At 35.3% G+C, this 22907-nt stretch overlaps 2 protein-coding genes across 53 annotated transcripts in view; one reads left to right on the top strand and one right to left on the bottom strand.

Annotated features, from left to right (window-relative positions):
- msi2b (musashi RNA-binding protein 2b) overlaps positions 1 to 22907 on the bottom strand; it is a 413474-nt gene that overhangs the window by 388051 nt on the left and 2516 nt on the right. For 21 of the 51 annotated variants that reach the window (XM_073922880.1, XM_005157687.6, XM_068213499.2 and 18 more), the window contains exons 1-5: positions 8722 to 8849; positions 8403 to 8443; positions 8098 to 8179; positions 6823 to 6907; positions 908 to 949 (exon numbers count right to left, since the gene is read on the bottom strand). In XM_073922880.1, coding sequence (XP_073778981.1) covers positions 908 to 949; positions 6823 to 6907; positions 8098 to 8179; positions 8403 to 8443; positions 8722 to 8783 — 312 coding nt within the window. In that variant the 5' untranslated portion in view covers positions 8784 to 8849. 51 annotated transcript variants of the gene reach the window in all.
- or40a1 (odorant receptor, family 40, subfamily A, member 1) overlaps positions 1 to 22907 on the top strand; it is a 617996-nt gene that overhangs the window by 78902 nt on the left and 516187 nt on the right. The window lies entirely within an intron of this gene.

Genomic DNA, 22907 nt, shown 5'->3' on the forward strand with positions numbered 1-22907 from the left:
CCAGACAAGTGTGCAATGGACACCTGTCACCCCATGAGCCCCTGCTCCGATCAAAGACCTTCTGGTGTCCTGTTTGGCGTTCGCTCTCACAGTAACACACCTAGGCTGATCTCAGATCGGTGCACCTTGGGTGAAAGTGCTGGTGGGCTCATAGCTGAGCCAGGGGGGCCGTCCCAGCTCTGCCTGAGAGGCCAAGCAACGGCTGCATGGCAGACACAAAATCTGGGGCACAGACCATCTGGCTGACAGTGCAGTCTGAAGTGAAGAGGCTGTCGGAAGTTTGTTGCCAAAATGGCTCACAGAAGCAGGACATTAGATACCATAAAAACACACTCGCACACACATTTTCGGCTGTACAAAGAAAATTTTCTTGTTGAGACAAGATGAGGGATTTAATGCTCTGAATTCCACAGCTGAGGGCATAATTCTCCTTTTTTTTTCCCTCCTCCTTTTTAGAAAAAGATCTCTCTAATGATCTTATATGCAAGCAGCGATGCTAAAAAAAGGTAAGTTAATCACCACCCCACCTCCCGCCCCCTAAAATGAAAAAATATTCAACCTTCACGCTCAACAAGGCAGCGATAATTCAATATTTTCTCCACGATAGTTCTTCGGGTTCACACCCAGCCAAGCTAATTAAAAAAAAAAAATCTGAATTCAGCAACAATTAAACAGTCTCTCCTTGTACCATGACACAGAGAAGTCATAGTTAGCCTGGAAAATAACAGCAGCCAGACTGCGACGGACCATAACGTAACATCACAGCTCCAGCTCCAACTCAACTTTGCTCTATCAAAGGCCAAATTCAGCAAAACGCATCGGTCTTCTCACACTATTAACAAATACACAGCAGACTCGCAAATGTAAAGTGGCTCGGCGTGAGGGAGCAAAAGCAAACAGTTCTTACCTTGGGTTGAGCGCGTCTTGGAAAGGCAACTTTAGGATCAATCTAAACGAGACAAGGAGGGAGAGAAAGAAATATGAGAAAACTGACACTGTTACGTGAAGAGGAAAATTAGAAAATATTAGAAAAAGCCGGCAATGTGCTGCGACTACTCGATAACCTTCATGGAAATTATAGCATTAATCATGATGCAATGCTCCGTGTCTCATGTGTAATCTTGCCTAGTTATTACACGCTGGTTGCATGAGGCCCGTGTATGACAAAATCGAATAAAAACCTTACACAGGTTACTGGATAATTACTCGATTACAACATAAATAAACAGGTGGCATTATAGAACACACCGGAGATAATTCAAAGACTCGCTGAAGAAGTGCTCGGGCCTCGAGGGAGGTCAGCCCGACATGACGGGAGCTGTTTTAGAGAGCGCTGTAGATTTGCGGAGAATCAAGACAGGGCGTTAGATCAATACATCCACAACCTCATTCCCCCCTGAGGGATTAGCATTATTATGGGTGACTCTCTCCACCGCTGCAAGGGGTTATAGCTCTCCTATAATGCATTTTGGCATGCGATAGGGCATCGTTGGGTTTATTGGTTAGATAAGCTGTTATTTGATTTTATTATATTACAAATGAAATGAAGTTTCACACACACTGCCATCAAAAGCAGTTGTAATTTACATAAAGCACTGGGGTTCTGAACTAGCGTGACGATTCATCCTGGATATTAATAATAACGTATTCCTCCTGAGGAGGAATTAACAACATAAATACATCAATTGCAATCTAGACGTTTTTTTGTATCAATCTCTGCATCGTCTATGTTTTGATTCTCATATTTGAAGGAGAGAGGAAAAACAGATAAACATTATTGATTTCCACTAGCTGGCTTATATTTGCGATCGTCATTTATTTACATTTTAAATACTCTTGGCTTTAAAAAAAAATGTTCCTAACTGATGTACTGTTGAGCAAGATGTTTGCTTTGGTCATTTAAACATTCATAGACTAAAACAACAGTCCGCTTTTTACCGCACAGGCCAAAAGCTTATGCAGCCAGAGCACTAGAAGGATAGAACGGTAGATAATCATGCATGCGAGAACAAAAACAGTTCAAAGACTTGCTTCTGCACTCTCATTAAATGGAAAAATAACTCAAGGGAAAAAGATCCATTAGTGCTATATTGCTCTTGAATATACCGCGTGTCTGAATGCTTTGTCACTTCTTATAAATGGTAAGAAAAAGAAAAGCAGAATTGTGAGATGTGGCAGTGTGCAAAAGGGGAAGAAAAAAAATAAAATGTGATAAAAATGTTTTGGTGGGATACGAAGGAGGGGGGTCTCCTGGTAAATTAATTTGACCTGAACAGAATTGCAATATGTACTGCAAAAATACATTTTAAAAAACCCTTTCTGGTGGGAAATGATGCTGTTGTGTTATACTTTAATTCATCCAGAAAAGTGTTTAATCTAAAACAGATTGCTTTTAGACGAACCGGCAGCAGTCTTTCAGTTGTCAATACACAATGCAATTCTCACCCCAGGCTTTCAGATTTGCAGATTACACAGCTTTTAATCAAATGTGAAACAAGTGTGTCAGGAAAATCTCTGTACATGTTTACTTTGGTCCATTTGCACTCTTCAAAAGTGACAAAATGATTGGATTGGAAATTCGGGGGGAAAAGTAGAAAACAGACAATGGAATAAAAATGCAGATAAATCTACACTGAAACATGACAGGTACATCGCTAAAAGTATTACTGAGAAATGAGCTGTATATTATAAATTACTACTTATACACAAACAGCAACTAAGGATTTTTTCCCAAAAGGAATGCATCATATATACTGTATATACACACTAGGGCTGTGCAATTAATCGAAATCAAATCGCAATTTGAAACGTTGCGATTACTTATCGCAAAAGGCTGTGATATGAAACGTGTATGTATTATTTAATTTCCCCTGCCCAGAGCAAATGCGTGACTCCCATCTGCATGTGACAGTCTGACTAGCCAATTGAGTGAGCACATTTTCGTTCTGCCCAATCTGAATTGCACAACCCAAATATGCAAAATGTCCGCAAAAAAAAAATTTAAATAAAAAAAAATAAAAAAACAGGAAAGTGCGCACTTCAGAAGCATTAATAGACAAATTAAAAAGAAGAAAAACAGCACTGGTAATATGAGAATATTTAGCGTAAATCTTACGGCAATTCGTAACTTTCTGATTTTGTGACTAATTTGTATTATCTAATTCGTACAATTTAGTACGATTTGCTCATCACCCAATGACGGTTGAGTTTAGGGGTGGGGTTGGGTGCCACGCCTTCTTTTTAAAATTGTACAATATCACATGACTAAATTAATACGATTAAAATACGTTAAAATATGTTTTCTTGTGACATCAGACTGGAATATTTTGGTTTTAAATTCACAGACAACAAAAACAGGTAATTTTTTAAGCCGTCACAGAATTGTTGCCACAGCTTACAGATTATTAAGCTGAAGCTTGACTACAACATTAAATCCCAAAATGAAAACGCAACATGTCAAAAAAATCATAATAATAAAATAAAAAACCATGATTAGATATTTTCTTCAAATCACACAGCCTTAATAGACACACCACCTAAACGTTATTATTTTGACATTAAAAAAAAAAAACTTTACAAGGCAGATCCAAAATACTCCTATTAAATTATATATGGTGCTCCACAATATTGCAAGAAAAAAGACGTTGCAGTATTAAAATTTCTCTGTAATACTGGGTATAATTTCACCAGATCAAATAAATGGCTCAATATGGTAAGAATTCATCATTGTAGATAGATTGGGATGATTTTGTAGGGAAGTGTATCTGCATAAAATATACTAAACCAATCACAAGCACTGGAAAAATGCAGTACAGCAAATATACAAACTAAATAAACAGTATTTTTATTTATTTTTATGGAAAAATAGCAATTTCTAGAATAAAAAAAAAAAAGTCTAGCAATATAGTCCAAAATGTAAAATGACACAGTATAGTCTTCATACATAAATACAATTACAGCTTATTAAAGTATATATATATATTAAAAAAAAAAATATATATATATATATATATATATATATATATATATATATATATATATATATATATATATATATATATATATAAATAAAAAATTTTAATTTTATTTTTTTTTTTATTTATATTAATATATATATTATACACGTATCTAATATACGTCAATTTCTATAAGTGCATTTTTTGTAGATATGTGTAATTTTGGGTTGTTTGTTTTGCATTATACATAAATATGCAAATACAAAACCCCAAAAAGCATCACATGCAAAAATATTCAGTGGAATAATCTTAGGAAATACATGAGGTGACGAGTTAAAGATCAAGCCCTGATCTTTTTAAAGTAGTTCTGTTTAAATATAGTCCTATTTCTTCTGTTGTAAACACTGAAGCAAGAGCACTGCAAGGGCAATTTGCATTTGTTCCTAAACCTCCACCAGTGCAACTTCCTCCAAGCTCCTGGTCTCCATGTGGAGCTAAAGCCCCAGAGTCATGACACGACGGCCTCAACCCTGCCGATGACATCACTACCCAGAGCTCAGTAATCCCTGCTTTAGCACCAGCCGCTACTGTCCACATGATCTCAATCGCTCTCAATCCTGGACACATCACTGCTAACGCTAGCTTGCTTTCTTTTTTTTCTCCCCTCAGCCATTCAAGAGCATTTGAGACGTCAAACCTTGACCCACTTTTTTTTTTTTACAAAGAATACTAGCTACACATGTGTGCCGTGATTATGTAATCTAAACGGCCCACTTTGATGTCCGAATTACACGTCTTTGGACTGGTGCAACACTGACATACACAATGTAATATTATTTTATTAATAAGATAGAAATGTTCTGCCTCCTAAAGGCATTTTAGCTTACATCAGTCAATGCCAGGCTGGCAGAGAGAGAGAGATAATGAATAGCACACCTGTAAATCAAACAGATTTAGGGCATACAACCAAGAGAGGTGGCGAATATTCACCTGCTGTGCTAAATTAGGTTTCAAAATTAATATTTGTTCAATTGCTGGATTTAAGTAAACAGTAATCTACCTGCAGCTTTAGGTGGTTAATAAACAGTTTAACTGGTTAATTAGCAGTTAGCCAAATTAGCCACCTGATCTAATCTAATCAGCACAACCTGAAGCACACAACTCGTTTCGTTTCACCTACATGTGAATTAATCTTAAAATGATAATAAAGTAAATACTAAATGAAACTTTCGGGTGTTTATCCCACCTTATTAGTCTAGTCTTATTAAAATTTATCATGCATTTTTAGTTTTTATACACGTTTATGTATGACAAAGCATTTATACCAGTGTTCCTAGCAAATTGCTCATGCACACAGGAGCTGAAAAATAATTCGAAGGCCCATCTTATCACACAATTACACATTTTTTGAAACCGAACACACTAGGAATGCCAATACGTAGTGTTCTGGGAGAAGATTATTAGCCACAAAATTCCTGAGGGAAGTTATGAACGTCTGTGAACGCCTTTAAATACAGTCCGTCTCTTGATATGAACTTGCAGGAACATGGCATCCATTAAAATAAGCCAGTGAAGGCTGTATTTGTCCACACCCTAAGCTATCCCAAATAAAAGGCTCTTTCACTCTGGACTCCAACAGGTAACTAGCAGCTGCATCTACAAACAGGAAATATGGAGACTTATAGGGGGGAAAAAATAGAATCCACATTAACTTTACTGATATAGAGTCTGCTTATCCTGGGGTTTCACCGTCACACGGAAATCTAAATGCATTTTTGCTTGGATTTAAGTAATCAAAAGGGTGAGGTTGAATAAGCAAACCTATTTCTTGCTGACAGAAATATATGTATGAGTCAGTTTGCATATTTACATGGCTAAAGTAATATACAGATCCATGCACACTATAAAAGACAAAATCATAGTCATGTTGTGAAACAATTCTATAATGTAGAATAAAAAGTAATATATATAAAACCCTAATCATATCTACATGTAAAAACACACTTCAAATGGTTTTGAAAAAATGTAAACCTTTATTTTTTTTTCTTTTTAATGTACAAAAACAATCATTACATACTCTAAACTTTTGGTTTATTTCAAATTGTCATGTTTTTAATGTTAAAACAACAGCAAATTCCAGGCAAGAAGAAAACAAATGCAAGATAAATTTGAAAAATTAAATAAATAAAATTAACAACACAGAAAACAAACTGAATGCACAATAATTAACAAACAGAAAATGTGTACACCAGCACAAACACATACTAATCTGCAACATAAACCACATCATATCTACATAAATCTAAACATATTTAAATAATTAAATAAATAAATAAAAATATACATATATAAATAAATGAAAGTGATTAAATTAGCTCACCATGTAAATAATGCCTCATACAACATAAACATTTCTAGTCAGCAAGGTCTAGAATGAACTTCCGAAGTCCTCCCTGGACAATTCAGTCTCGAACGAGTGTAAAACACCACGTCATACACTGCAAGTTTACGTCACATAAGGTAAGGAGCACAGCATCATGATCGAACTGCACAGCAGGTAATTAATTCCTTCTTGCCCCCATATCTCAATGAGATTTAACCCCTTGTTTTCCTATTTGGCAAGCAAGGGGTTAAACCCGCTGAGGCATGCGAGGAAGACAGGACTAATTATTCGGCTACTTATTTATGTCAAGTGCCCCGCTGTTGTGTGTGTGGTACAATGACAAATGCCGCAGAGAGCCTCGACCCGGGAAGGGATATGATAGGGAGACTGCATGTCTTTTCACCACTGAATGTCACAGATACAAGCATGTTAAATCAGCACTTCAACAAACGTAAATCGCAAGGAAAATAAAGAGGAACATACCGTCTTAGAGTCTAATTCGTGGTGAGGTTGAGCTAGAACCTTATCTACACTGGCTGCATCTGCAAACGTAACGAAGCCAAATCCCCTGGAAAGCAAAACAAAACAAAACACAGACATACATCAGGTGATAGCCATTGGTTAGATGTGTTACCATGTCTTATACTCAGTGCCAGAAAATGAAAAGCTATCGGTTCAGAAACATGGTGTGTCAAGGTCAACTACGATAGATGACGCACACAAAAAAAAAAAACATGAAAATTCTGCCATCATTTACTCACCCTCATGTCATTTCAAGCCCGTATGACTTTCACTCGACTGAGGAGCACAAAAGAATGTGTAGAATGACAGCTTCAGTCACCATTCGCTTTCATTGTATGGACAAAAAATATAGAAATGAAGAGCGACTGGTGACTGAAACTGTCAGTGCCTAACAATTCCTTTTGTGCTTTGGAGTAAACAATTGACAGAATTTCTTTGTGAAATTTCCTTTTATGTTATTTAACATTTCAGACAAACTATTCCAGTGCTACCTTAGAAAAACAGCTATCAAGGACTGGAGAAGTTTTCACGCCACACTTAATCCTGGGTTAACGTGTTTTAAAACCCCGGTTAAGGCTGGTTTTAACCTTAGATTAAGAATTGTAAATATAACGATGGTCAGCAGCGCTCGGTACGGAATTCTGCTAGATATACCTGAGTGCTTTAGCAAGAGACAACCAATCATAAACTGCTTAGGCGCTTCCCTCATTAAATATTCATATGCATTATACAGTCGCAAAAACTTTCACGCGCTATCTAATCTGTATTTCTTATGAAACTATATGTTTTGACAGCATTACTGCATAAAACGTGTGTTTTGTTGAATGAAATTTTCAGGAAATTTAGGACATTTCAAACCGTATTAAAGCAGGTCGCGTGCTGTATGTGTCCTATTAATCCTCATGAATATGCAAATATAAACGCAAACGCACTGTATGAAATCTCCCAATCTGACAGCGGAGGATTAATTACTAACCCAGGATAAAGTACGCGTGAAACACGTAACAAAATAACCCAGGTTTAAGAAAGACGAGTTCAAAGCCAAAGCGCATGCAACGGCTCGGGTTGTTAAAGGCTTTGGTTTAACATAAAGAAGCCCCAAATCAATGTCAAACTGTATCGCATCCAGAAACGCGCCGATCGAGTTCACAGCAGCCCGATCTGACAAATGAATCGCTTCGGATTCAAACAGCTCTAACTGTCAGGGATTAAAAAAAGCAACATTGTTGTTTTTACCTGGAGCGTTTCGTCGTGGGATCTCTCATCACCATACATTCTCTGATTTCTCCGAATTTACTAAAATAGTCTCTAAGGCTGTCTGCGGAGCAAAACAGAAAGAAAGAGCACACATGAGCAAAGCATTGGTGCGTTACCCACCAGTTTGTAAATTAAACGCCCCCCTGGATGTCTAACAGGGGTCGAATAGAGGACTTCAAATGACGGCACATATCCCGCACAGCGCGCCACGCTGGATACAATGAAAGAAACACAACACAGCCCGACAAACGCGCGCAAATGACAGCGAACCATCGGTCTCTTACCTGGTGAAGTTTGCCAGCTCAGGCCACCGATAAACATTTTACTGTAAGGGGAAAACACAGCAGAAGTGAGTCCAGATGTCAGATCGGCCATTTTGACGTGTAGCTAGCGACAAAAAAAGCAGAGCTAAACGAAGGCAAAGCAGAGCGGTGTGTGTTTACTGAGCCCCGGCAGGCTGTGCTCACTAATATACATCAAACAAAGGTGTAGTAGTTGCATGCACCCGGAAGAGCGTTTTTAAAACATGCTCACTGGAGAAAAACACACAAACACAAGAAAAAAATAAGAAGTCAAGTGCTGTCAGCATTGGCTCTGGCTTACCCCGGGTCGTGTTGCGAATCGTTAGGGCTTCCAGATGTGGCTTGGCTCCCGTCTCCCTCCATGGCTAACCCAACTATGGCCAGTAACTGACACACACACTGACAGAGCTAGGAGAATATTACTGAGCCGGGAATGCGAGCGTCACACGTGGGATCAGCTCTGCCTGGCTCCCTCCCCCTCCCGTCACCCACACGGGGCGGAGCGCAGAAGGGGCTCGTCACCTCACCCATTCCATTGACGTCATTAGCATGGCCCCGCCCACCCGGAGTATGAGGATCAAATCGCATCGCTTTTATTGTCACTTCACTGTATGCACGCGCAAGTGTAGTGACTGCTGCGAATGTACAGTGTACACACGACGTTGTGCACATGGGGAAAAAAGTCAATGTAAACACTGCTCCACAAAGTCTGTCAAAGTGAGTTATGCACTGATACAACTAGATTTGATGAGGCAAGTTTATGGAGTCAGTCTACAGCCATATATACTTGCAAAATAAAAGAAAGTTTAGCAAACAAAAAATAAAGTAGTGAGCTAAGATAAATAAACAAATGCAAAACTACAAAAATAGCATAGCAAAAATTTTGTTTTAAGAGATAAAAACTAATGTTTCTAACAAAAACAGAGAACTGCAAAGGGAAAATTAAGTTTTGAGAAATAAAAATGAAATTTGCAAAAAAAATTATATATATATATATATATATATATATATATATATATATATATATATATATATATATATATATATGCAATAAAAATACAATATATATTTGCAAAACATTTTATAGCATTGTCTTTACAAAATAATGAGCAAACAATGCTCATTTGAGCATGTGCAATGCTGCTTTCCCTTTGCACATCAAGTTTCTGCTCGTTTCACTTTGTGGCCCTGATTTGACAAGGGGGCGGAGTCAAGGAAACTTGGGCGTTTACGGCAGGCCCAGACCTGCTTCCATATACACAGCAAATTCATCAGAGTTAAATTCTCGGTGTTGAAGCATTTGAGAGTAAAGTGTTGACGTTAAAGAGTTAGATTTTGATAAATGAATGTAATAAGAGTTAGAATTGATTTTATTCAGTGCGAAATCAAGGAGTTATCTTTTCAACACTTGGTGGTGTTATTTCCAACATCCGGGAATTCATGCAGCCCCAGTCACTGAAGAATTTTCCAGACGCCATTTTCCATCTGAGGTTTAGAACAGCAACTGGTGAGTCAAACTACCTAAATGTTGGTATTTTACTGACTTTCTTTAAGGAAATACAGTTGTAAACATGTTGTTAAGTTAATAACTTTAGAATGGAGTGACAATTTTAAACTTCTGCGGTTCATTCATGGTCGTTTGTGTATCTAGCTTAACTGCATTACTATTGACTTCTTTTCAAGAATGTTTTTATATATGCTCACGCATACATAGTGCATAAAAAAAATCAAATGTACATGTTCAACACATTTCTGTCACGCTTAATGCCATTGTGTGCGTTGTTACCCATCTATAAATTAAAATGGACACTTCTCCTTTAATTCCAAGCAAACTAGCGAGGGAATCCCCGGAGCCGCCTAACGTTAGCCTACTCTGCCCGGATGCTAACGGCAACACAGGACGGTTTCCATAAGCTCTGGAGAGTTTCTAAAACATATCTGGTGAGTTAATGAACATGCTTACTTGTAAAAGGCTTCCTGACTGAAACAAATGATTGTTTGTTATTCGTGTACGTTAATTTGGTTATTTTAAACACCGCGGCCCTTTTAAACTGGTTCATTCGTGGCCGTCCATATACCGTTAGTCCATAACTTAGACTTGTGTGATAACGTACGCTTGAATTATATTAAGTGTTGACAACCATTAAAGTCGGAATGTTAACATTAATGTCTTTAAATGACCGCGTTTGCACTTTATCAGACATTTAACGTTACAGAAGTCTCCCGGAAGTTGCGGGACTAACGTTAACGTTATCCCGCAAATGCACAGAGACTCCCAGATGCCAAAGTAGATGCCCGCAAATGAATGATAATCTCCCGGAAATCGCGCGTCTCCCGCCCGGTCATTAAACACTTTGCACGCCCCTCTCCACCGCATCCCTCCCAGCTCTTCAGGTACGTCGCGCGCAAGTCACCCCCACCGCTCTTTAGGTACGTCGCGCGCAACTCATCCCATTGCTCTTTAGGTACTCATCTCTCCCGCTACCTCCCGCAAATCAACTCTGTATCCCCCGAAAATGACTTTTCCCAACTCGGGATGTCTGACGTTAGTAAGTTAGGCTATTTCTGTTGTCAGGAACATCTTAGTCAAGCTTTTTCTCCCGCATGATATTGTGCTTAAAACTATAGGCTAAACTTAGCATGTACTGTACACAACATTTCCGTTTTATTAGTGCGTTGTAAACAGCCACCTGTCTGTAAAATTAATCAACTGATTCATATTTGAGCAGCCTAATGATGATACAGGTTTGATTTGTAGATTTATTATCAATAATCAACATCTGAATCAAAAGATATCTGAAAAAGTGTGAGGCATACTTTGTGATGTTCACCTGTCTTTTTTTATCTGAAGGTTATGCATATGTGTTAGATACTAATGTGTTGTTGTTTTTTAACAGCCACAGTTCTCTGTACAATAACACAAGACCCTGTGACGGTGGCTGATTAGAGACGGATGGTGTATTTCCAGAGTTGGAGAAATGACCAAGCACACTTTCTTGGTCATATGTGGTGATAATAATGAAGGTATGTTTAATAAAGCTCTGTATTTGTTTCACAATAAGCTGAGAGGGTATTAGAGCATTAGAGAATAACAAATGACATGAAGGTGATAAGTTTTGTATTGTGGGTGAACTGTTACTTAAATAATGTTTTGCTCTTTGCTTTGCACTTTTCCTCTTCTGCTTATCCTAATATTTTAGATTATATTTGGACCTGAAACATCTGCTAGACTCCAGGAAAGGTGGCGTCAATACTGGACCTGAAAGGGCCTAACAAGTTGAATCTGGTAAAGAAACATGCACACACACGCACACACACACACACACACACACACACACACACACCCACGCACACGCTTACAGAAAACTGTAAGTTTATGAATATTTTTTACACTGTGGCCAATATTTTGGGGAAGTCAGCATCACTAAATGATATAAAAGATTTTAAGCTCCTCTAAATTTTGCTCCAAGTGTTGTGTTAAATTGAGGATTCTGGACAGACAGCTGCCTGTTTTTCCAGTTCTAGACATAGTGGTTAACCTAATTGTTTTTGGAGATCCAACAGTGATATATGTGTTTTTTCTACTTTTCCATATCCTGTCACCTTAACCAGCTGGGAGAGTCAAGTTGTGGATCATCATGAAGATTTTTAAAAGATGAGTTTAGATTTCTTGAATGTTTTATTTACTTTAAATGTTCTTTTAAATATATCATAGAATTTGATTGCAATTTGTTTTCAAACATTTTTCTTAGTCATGCTGGAATCTTGAAGAGTTCTTAGATGAGCATCACCCTACAGTATATCCGTGCATCAGGAACCACCAGACGAGCGATCAGCAGCTACTACATCGTCATGGATAAAAAGGTCATCCTGTGGCTGGGAAGCACTTCATTCACAGGACATGCTTGATGAGATTTCCTAGCTCCAGTTTGTTTTCACACAAGTTTACAGCATTTATACCTTCATTTAAACTGCTGTGTTTGATATGGAGGACCAAGGAAACACCAGAAGTGAAAGATTTGCACGCCAAGTTGTTTAAAATGTAATTTCAGAAGAAAACTATGCGTTCAGAAGAAAACTATGAGTGACGCTATATTGAACTTTCAAATTGCTCTGATGAAACATCAAGTTTGGACATCATATTTTGTTGATACTGTCTGTACTAATAAAACATTTAAAGCATATTTGACATTGTTGCATTTTAAAAATTGAATGAATTGTTGAAGTTGTGAATGTTTTCAAATAAAATGTTTTTTATTTTGTAATTTACAGTCTTTTTGACCTTTTTACCATATTTACACTCAAGAGAGTTGAATAAATTAACAATATATTACACCAGGTGGTGTTAAATATAGTTACATTTTTTAACTCTGCCCTGAGTTAAAATTAACCCTTACTTCGGTGTCAATGTGCCAACCCTTTTGAAAGTGTTGATTTAAGTCTGTTTTGAGTGGACCCCATGAGACACTTTCAAAGTGTTGAAATTAACACCCATAGAGTTGTTTTGGGTCCCTATATTTTGCTGTGTATGCAACTGCTTGATTTTTATTTGCAGTTCTTTTCTTCATGCAACTTTGATTTTTATTTCTTGAAACTTAAATTTTCCCTTTGCAGTTCTTTATTTTTGTTTGCAAAATTAATCATCGCTCAAAAATGTATTTTCCCATTGCGATTTTTGGAGATTTGCATTTATTTATTTATTTTTGCGTAAGAATTCATTTTTTGTTCGCAAAACTTTTTCTTTTGCAAATATATATGGCCCTAGATTGACTCCATACAAGTGAATTCTTATTTGTTGTTTGGACTGCAAGACAAGGTTTTCAAAACTTTTAAACTATGCACACTCTTTACAATAAAAATGATAATAGTTTCAATAAAAATAGTTCAATATAGTAATTAAAGATTGAGTGTAATTGATATTTACAATTCATAATCTATAATGTTTTTAATAATGTGCCCAAACTATTATTTGACAATAAAACTATAGTCAGGATAATGCACTTTTCTGGTAATATAAGAATAATGTTACTTTATAATTGCTTTTATTTATGCATTACCTGACGAGCCAAGGTATATTTTGCTTTCATGTGCATTTGTCCCTCTGCGTTCTGTTGTTCGATTGTTCTGTCATAGGTTAGTGTTTTTATGTATTGTATTTTATATGTACTATTATTGTACTGTTTTTTTTTTTTTTTTTTTGCAGTTTTATAAAATGCAAAAAGCACATAAATAAATGTTTCAATAAAAATAGTATAACAAAAAGTTGAATACAATAGATTAAAAAAAACATGTTTTATTGTTAATTTTTATCAAAATTAAAATGAAATAAATTTTAAAAACATGATTTGAAAAAAAGGTTGCTTATTGCTTTAATAAATATAACATAAAAAGAAAACAGAAAAACACTCATTCTTTAACATGATCTTGAGGCCCCCTAGTGGGCCCTGGTCCCTGTTTGAGAAACACTGTGATTGGCAATCTTGGGTCCTGAGTAGAACTAGCAGAGTGAGGTCATTCATTTATTTATTTCCATTAAACAGAGACAAAGAAACATTACATCACAGATAATTGTAATAAGCACTTATTATTAATTTTTAATACTCTCCCAGCAGAGGATTCATGAATTACCTTCTATTTGTTTTGAGCTGCTCAAACATGTCCAAAAAGCAAGTAGGGCGTAAATTAATTTCTAGACAAGCTTGTTTGATTAAATCAGTGAAGGATGTCTCTCTGTCTATTTCATCTGCAGGGTATAGAATTGACGCTCTGCAATAATTGCTATTGTCAGTTTGAACTCTTTTTGAACCTATTAAATTAGCATTCATGTTTCAATCTCATTCTATATCATATCATCCATCTGTCACATAATGTGAACTAACAACTAATAATACTAGCAATACAATAATACAACAATAATATGTAAATTTTTGCACTTGCAAAAACATCTGGAATATTAAGATTTATGAATATCTTTTGGAAGAATATCTGATGAATGATACAGTAATAAAGTACTTACTCTAAATGTACTTTGCTGGACGGAATGTTAAAACATTATACATTAGATCTTCAGTGTCACACAAGACACATACAATGAACTAATTTTAAATAATATAAATGATATAAAAAAAAGCACTGTTCATAGTTAGTCCCTTTAACCAATGACACCTAATTGCAAAATGTTCAGTCCAGAATGCACAAAACAAATGGTGTATATTTAATCTAACAAATACCAAAGAAAACATGCTCTAAGAAAACACGTGAAACGAAAAAACGAAAAACGTGAGCTAACAATTAACAGCAGAATTAATTAAAGTGAACTTTTGCATTTACTAATAAACTGCCAAAATCAAAAGATTTATTTGTTAAGAGTTAATGCGTCAGCATTAACAACCAACAATTGTATTTCCAATAAATAAATTAACAAATTTTACTAAACAATGTTTTCATAAAATTATAACTATTATTTATAATTTATTATGTAAATTATAAAATTTTAATTTCAAAATATATGGAACAAAGGTGTTTATTCAATATAATAGTACTAAGTACCAAAAAAATAAGCCCTAAGAAAACATTCATAAATCATAAATCAATATTTCTAGCTACATTCAAGCAAAAATGCTTCTCCAGGGTATAGAACTGTCTGCAATAATTGCTACTGTCTGCTTGAACTATTTTTGAACTCATTAAAATGAGAATTCATGTTTCAATCCCATTCTATATCATATCATCCGTCTGTTACATAATGTGAACTAACAATTAACAACTAGCAGAATTGATTAAAGTGGATCTTTGCGTTTACTAATACACTACCCAAATCAGAAGATGTTAAAATGAGTTAATGCACCAGCATTAACAACCAACACTAGTACTTCTATTAAATAAAATAAACAAATTTTAATAAATGATATAAAACACTGTTCATAGTTAGTTCCTTTTAACTAATGACACCTAATTGCAAAATATTTAATCCAGAATCTATAGAACAAATGGTGTATATTCAATCTAACAGGACTAAATACCAAAGAAAACATGCCCTAAGAAAACAATCATAAATCATAAATCAATATTTCTAGTCATATTAGCAAGCAAAAATGCTCCTGCAGGGTATAGAACTGAGTCTGTCATAACTGCTATTGCATGTTTGAACTCTTTTTGAACTTATTCAAATGGGAATTCATGTTTCAGTCCCATATCATGTCATATCATCCATCTGTCACATAATGTGAACTAACAATTAACAACACTAGCAGACATTATTAATCAATGTGATTTTTTGCATTAACAAATACATCTTTTGGATTTATGAAGTGTATTAGTAAAGAGTTAATGCACCAGCATTAACAACTAATGAACAACTGTATTTCTATTAAATAAAATGAACAAATTCTAATAAATGATTTAAAAACACTGTTTGTTGTAGGCCTGTCACAATATTTTTTTTTGTGTCAGACAATATTACACCAAAATGTTGCGCAAAACAATATTGTTGTCATTTAAGGACCAGTTAATGCCACTTATTACATAATGCCAGAATGACAATTTAATATCATCACAATGTAAGGGCACTCTTTCAAAGAACACATCATATTTTATTCTTAAAATATTTCATTTAATTATAGTCATCTTAACAATTAAATAATTAGGCATCCAAATGGAATCAGAATGTGGAAATGTATATCCTAAACAAATAAATAATAATAATAAATGTTAGCAAAAAAAAACGCAAGGTAAAAAGTAACAGATGCTGTGCTATCTGCAACCAGGTCTATTTTCAATTGTCAGACACCCACATGAAAACATACTATAGTAATTTATAGTAAATGCTACAGTGTTTTTTTTTAACAATACTGACACTGACACCTCCAGTAGAGATAAAGATGATGCACAATCAGCTAAAATGTTGCTAGAATAGTTTATGTATGGGCGATATATATTGCATCACTAAAAATGATTAAGGTCATGTTCATGTGTTGTGCAATAATAAGCCGATATTTTGATTACTGTGATAGGCCTATAGTTTAGAGTTAGTTCCTGTTAACCAATGACACCTTATAGCAAAATGTCCAATCCAGAATCCATAGAACAAATGATGTATATTCAATCTAACAGCAGAGAAAACACGCCCTAAGAAAACATTCATAAATCATGAATCAATATTTCTAGTCACATTCTCAAGCAAAAATGCAAATATCATGTATGATTATTGTTTACCACTGCTGTGCATGCTCGTATACTGATCATACAGAATAATCCACCTCCTTTAGCGACACCCATCTGTCACGTTTAAATGCTAAGCTGGAAATACGAGAAGCGCCTGAGGGCCTGTGGACCCCTTGACTCCAGCAAAATGCAGTTTTACACATCAATTAATGGTCTTTAAAATGCATAAAAAAGGTTAAGGGATCTTGTGTGCATTATCCATGGAGAGAGGGAAAAAGAAAGAGAGAGAGAGGGCTCAATTAAGGCTGCCTGCTCAGTGGATTTTCAGTCATGCTACAGTGATTGCTGTTTATTTCCTGCAGTTTTGTTTGAGAAGCCCCATGGCCCAAAAACACCACATCACTCTTCATTGTGTGTGTGTGTGTGTGTGTGTGTGTGTGTGCATTCTCTAAACCTATACCAATTCATATTTCCCCTTCTAGTCTCTCCACCTAAAGATAGCTTTTAAATAACAGTGAGAACTCTTGAAGTAAATAAGGCAGTGTCCACCAGAGGAGGGAGTCTGAGATGCTGGTGATTGGCAGGAGAACCAGCTGTCTCACCTCACTGCCTAGCGGGCTGCTTGTTGGTAAACTGACACACGGGTATACCTGAGGGGCACAACCCAGAAAACGAAACATCTCTCTCGCCTCTCAGTTCACTTTCTCTTGGGCTTTGAGCAAGGCAGGACCACCGTTTTAAAGCAACGAAAGTGTCAATTGTTTAACAATTAAACGTTTTTAACGAGCATTAATAATCATAATAATCATCATTATCAGCTAAAATTGAGCTCCTCCTGTGCTTAGCCCCAAATGTCATTTCTGTTAAGTTCAAATATGCATCATCGCCGGCGCCGTTCCATTTCATTGTAATTCAATACGTAATTAAATTTCTGATAGGCTTTGGCAGAACATTTTACAGGGTATTTAAGATAATCGAAATGACATAATTTCATAATAGGATTTGATAAGCATAATGGCGAGCAAAACAGTTGGCTTTCATTTCGGAGAAAAAGACTAAATATTTCATCTGACCACCTGAAAGGATGTTGTTTTGTTCATGCCTTGTCATTAAAAAAAAAAAAGATCCCAGGCCTTCACAACTGAGCCATTTTTTTAAACAATCATGGCTCATTGCAATTTGGCATAACTGAATAGAAATGACTGTTCTGAGCAAGGTTTTTAATATCTACATGAGTGTTTCATAGCCTTAAAGAGCATTTAGGGCTATGTTTATTGTGGCCGAACGTTTACTGCTTCATTAAAGACCTCATTAGACCCTTTATTCGCTTAGCATTACTGTAGAATTAGCTGAAAACGTTTCTGACACCTTTATTTGTCTGATCGCACAATGTACATTTCGGCATGCAGATCAGCCGTAAAAGTCATCTACATAATAAATACACTGCTGCCATGAGACGAGGCATCAATTTCATACGCTTATGAATATTACCATTCGCCATATGCATATTCATGTTGCTTGTGACATAAACAGAGACACGGCTGTCGGGCTTGATGAAATCAAATTGAAATTCAACTTTAAAAGAAGCACACATCAAGAGGATATTTAAATATACACATTTGCATTCGCCGGTTTTGAAGGCGACGCTTTATTAATGCCGCAACCCTCGCCATTATTAAGTTAAATCTAATGTCTCTGGGAATCCATTAAGTCTTCAAAAAGAGTGGAGAAAGACGTCTGAACTGAAGACCCTTATTAAAGACTAGACTAAGTGCACAACACAGATCTGTCCAATTAGAGCCTGTGCATTTTGCAATTAGAGAGAAAAATGTAATGTGCCAAACATTGCCGAAAATGGCCAATTTGACAATGGAGTTAGAAAATATCTGCTCAGATCTTTAAATGGATAATTAGAGAGATAATACTTCATGTTTAAGAAACAGTTTTAATGGAGGTTTAAATAATAAAGCAGAGGCTCATCCCGTTGGTGCCTTTTCAAAGAGGCGTTCTGGTTGCTTTAAATGATTATGAAAGTTTTTGGGTTGGATAAATTTTCTTTCCACACCAGACCCACTGTTTAAATTAAACATCTTAACAGCAATTTTACATATTATCTTTCACTGAAAACTCATGTTATTCAGAAGGGTACAAATATACCTGCTATTCACAATAGTTCTTTCGTAAAATTACAAGGGTTTTTTCTTTTGGGTTTTTTCTTTTTGCCTTTTCTAAAAGACAACCCAAATTATGAATGTTACTTTCTAATGGACCCTTTTCACATTTACAGGTTTCTCAGCGGCAGAAGTCATCATAGTTGGGTAAACTTAAGAGCGCAGTAAATGGGAGAGTACAGCAAATCTTGTTTTTTTTTATCCTATTTGCTGAAATAATACAGAAAAACTCCACAATGAAGTTATCTTCAGACATGTTATCAAGACATTTTATTTTAAAAATCTGAATATTACAAAAACTTTAAGGATTAAGAGGCAAATGAGCGTTAAACGCATCATAACATACATTCATACATTTTCTTTTCGGCTTAGTCCCTTTTTTAATCTGGGGTCGCCACAGTGGAATGAACCGCCAATTTTTCCACAGGAAAACACCCATACACTCATTCACACACATACACTACGGACAATTTTAGCTTATTCAATTCACCTATAGCGCATGTCTTTGGACTTTAAAGGGGGAAACCTGAGCACCCAGAGGAAACCCACACCAACACGGGGAGAACATGCAAACTCCACACAGAAATGCCAACTGACCCAGCCCAAGCTCAAACCAGCGACCTTCTTGCTGTGAGGCAACAGCACTACCAATTGCACCACCCATTGCTTCATAACAGTCTTGTTTAAATGGTCCATTGGATGGTCACGTTTCTTTCTGTTTTATTTGGAAAATATTTCACACTCCATACACATTTTGAACTTAAATAATTAATTCTGATTCGCTCATTTGAAATGTTTTTAAAATGTTAATTTTAAAATAATTCCAAAAAGAGTAATTTACTTTACAGGTCAATTTTAAATGTAACATTTTTAATAATTTCTGACTTTTCCAATTGACTTCATTGGTCAATTTTAAATTGTAACTTTAAAAATATAATTTCAGAAACTTCTCCTTAACTTAGTGGTTAATTTTAAATTTGAACTTGAAAATTGTAATTTATGAAACATCTCATAGGTTGTTTTCAAAATTTTAACTGTTTTTATTTAAAGTGTTTTATTTCATGTATTTACCACAGATAAAGGTTTCTCTGAAATCAACAAGTGCTTGTTTACCTTTTCCAAATTGATAAAAACCCTTCCCAAGTTTTAATTGAATTTTTTTTAAAGACAACTCAAACTATGAATGTTATTTTTCTAATTGGCTGCTCAACTAATGTTCCTTCCTGTTTTACTTGGGACATATTGCACACTCCTCACACATTTTGAGCTTTGAATTTTGATTACCTCATTTGAAATGGTTTTTAAATGATTTTTTTTTAAATGTAACATTTTAATTGTTTTAATTGTTAACATTTAAATTTCAACTTTTTATTTAAAGCTTTTTTTTTTCATTTATTTACCACAGATAAAAGGTATCTGTGCTAAAATTGAAATCAACAAGTGATGCTAGTTTACCTTCTCTAATTTGACAAAAGGACTTCCTATTTCAGTCTGTGTTGACTTAAATCACATATGTGCTAAACCTATTAAAATTCCTAAGACTAATTAGAAAACGGCATGATTTAAAACACCATTTTGTCTTTTAAAGCATATCAAATCAGGCTTTAAAGACACCAGAATCCATGGAATCGATGGCGAGATTATCAGTGGTGTTACTGACACGGTCAGTATATGTGAATTACAGATAAATCAATAGTCCTGTCACATCATCGCTAAATGAGCATTGAGCACTTCCTCAATCACGCTATCTGATGAGCGTTATCCTGTCGCATGAATTGCTGCTCCTTATCACATCCAAACATTCATTTCTGTTGTGTTCCCCTGCACAGATTGTTCCACAAACAACATTTGGCTGTTGCTTTATTTACAGAAATGTCAGTTCAACGAATCTGTCACATTTCCTCGAGCCCAATAAAGCATTTGTGCTATTGTGGCCCCTGTCGGTATTATGAGATGCCCACAGCTAATGCTCCGACAGCATCATTTAGGCCATGCGCGATTCACTATATTCAAATTCAAATAGGGATCTTTCCTCCTTTATCCACACCTGTACACATCAAGGAATGCGACAAAAAAGGCCACTCAGAAAAGATGTTAGCGCTCATTCTAATGATCTGCCATCAAAGTTATTGGCACACACTACAAAGCAGACGCTCTATTCATCAGCCGCTCGAGAAGCTTCACACAAACAGAGGCTGTGCGGTACGCGCGAGTTCACATCAGTGCCGAGCAGATGGTGTCAGTGTAAGGAGAGCTGTTGAGGGCCCTTTACACGCTTTTATCTGAACCTTCAGTTACTTAACTCTGTGTCTCCGAGTGTCTCTGTCTTTTTTGCTGCATATCACTGTTCCTTGCAGATTCTGGTGAGGATGCCAGAACTATCCTGATCAAATGTCATCATTTACTCTGCAGCACATGCCGGAAGCTAGATTAACAGCCACATGAGAAGCATTAAAGGGGTATGGTTCACCCAAAAAATTCTGTCATCATTTACTCAACCTGACATTCTTCTGTTGAACGCAAAAGAAGATATACTGAAGAGATCTGGAAACCTGTAAGCATTGACTTCCATTGCTTTTGTTTTCCCTACTATGGACATAAATAGTTACAGGTTTTCAGATTTCTTCAATAAATCTTCTTTGGTGTTTAACAGAATAAAGAAATGTAGAGGTTTTTTAGGTGAATGTCACTTCCACTTTGCTAAACTGAGTTTTTTATGATGCTTAAATTATCAAAAAATAAAAAAATAAAAAATTATTTTTATTTTCTTAGCATAAAGTGGCCCTTCAAGACCTAAATCATATGCTTAAGTAACAATTTGCCATAGTAAAACTACATGAAAAGCCACTCTCATGGAAATTATTTATCAATTAAAACCTACTTTTTGTGTAATATTTAGCATGACGTGTGCTTTAGTTTAAATATTCAACGTCTGATTTGATATTGTTTAAATGTTACAAAAACATCTTATTTACTCAATGTCAGCTAACTAACTTTAACAAACACATGCCTTTATTCTGCTGTATATTAATCTTCATTAATGTTGCATAATTATGAACAAAAAATAACTTTTTGTCTGCTCACGTACAATAAATAATACTAACAAATAAAATGTTTAATGTATTGGTAAGTGTTAAAATTAGCTATTAAATACTCTTTTTGGTAGCACCTAGGTCAAATTAAGGTCTACTTAACATGAATTCATGCATTGACTATAACTAGGCCCGCACGGAATCTGCATGTGCAGAAATACGCAGATTTTAGCCCAGAGTCTATTTATTTACTTGTGTAAATGTATAGTACATTTATTTATTTTGAATTATTTCAGTAATATTATTGAAAAATATAAAGTTCATTAGATTTATTTACAATACATTTTGTAAAGTAATATTGTGTCCTTTAGTATATTTTTTATTTATTAGAGACTTGCTTTGTTTATGGATCTAATTGGATTTGGATTGCAAACATTAAATACAAGTTAAAAAGGTATTATTTTTTTATTCCATATATTAAATTTTTAGCTATGATACTCCCAAAATTACAAAATTGTGTGCAGAAATAGCAAAAAATGTCTGCACATTCTGTCTGGCCCTAACTACAACTAACAAAGAAAAATAATTCATGGCATTTATGAATCTTTGTTAAAACAATCATTACATAACATTATCAAATACAATGTTTGATACTAATAATATCTAAATGCGGAAAATAACATTAATAAGAACAACTTCTTTAGAAGTACTGCAGTTTGTTCATGTTAAACAATTAAACCTTGATGTCAGCTAACTAACTTTAACAAATACATGCATTTATTCCACTGTATACTGATCTTCATTAATGTTGCATTATTATGAACAAAACATCAACTTTGTACATCCACTCAAGTACATTTAATAATACTAACAAATAAAATCTTTAATCTATTAGTAAATGTTAAAATTTGCTATTAAATACTCTTTTTGGTAGCACCTAGGTGACATTAAAGTCTTATTATGTAACATTAATTCATGCATTAACTATAACTAAGCCCACACGAAATCTGCACGAGCAGAAACACGCAGGTTTTAGCCTAGAGTCTATTTTTTTACCTGTATAAGTGTGTGTAGATATATATTTATTCAGTTTCTAAATTATTTCTGTAATATTATTGACT

The sequence above is a fragment of the Danio rerio genome, chromosome 15 (genome assembly GCF_049306965.1).
Source record: "Danio rerio strain Tuebingen ecotype United States chromosome 15, GRCz12tu, whole genome shotgun sequence".
Lineage (NCBI taxonomy): Eukaryota > Metazoa > Chordata > Actinopteri > Cypriniformes > Danionidae > Danio > Danio rerio.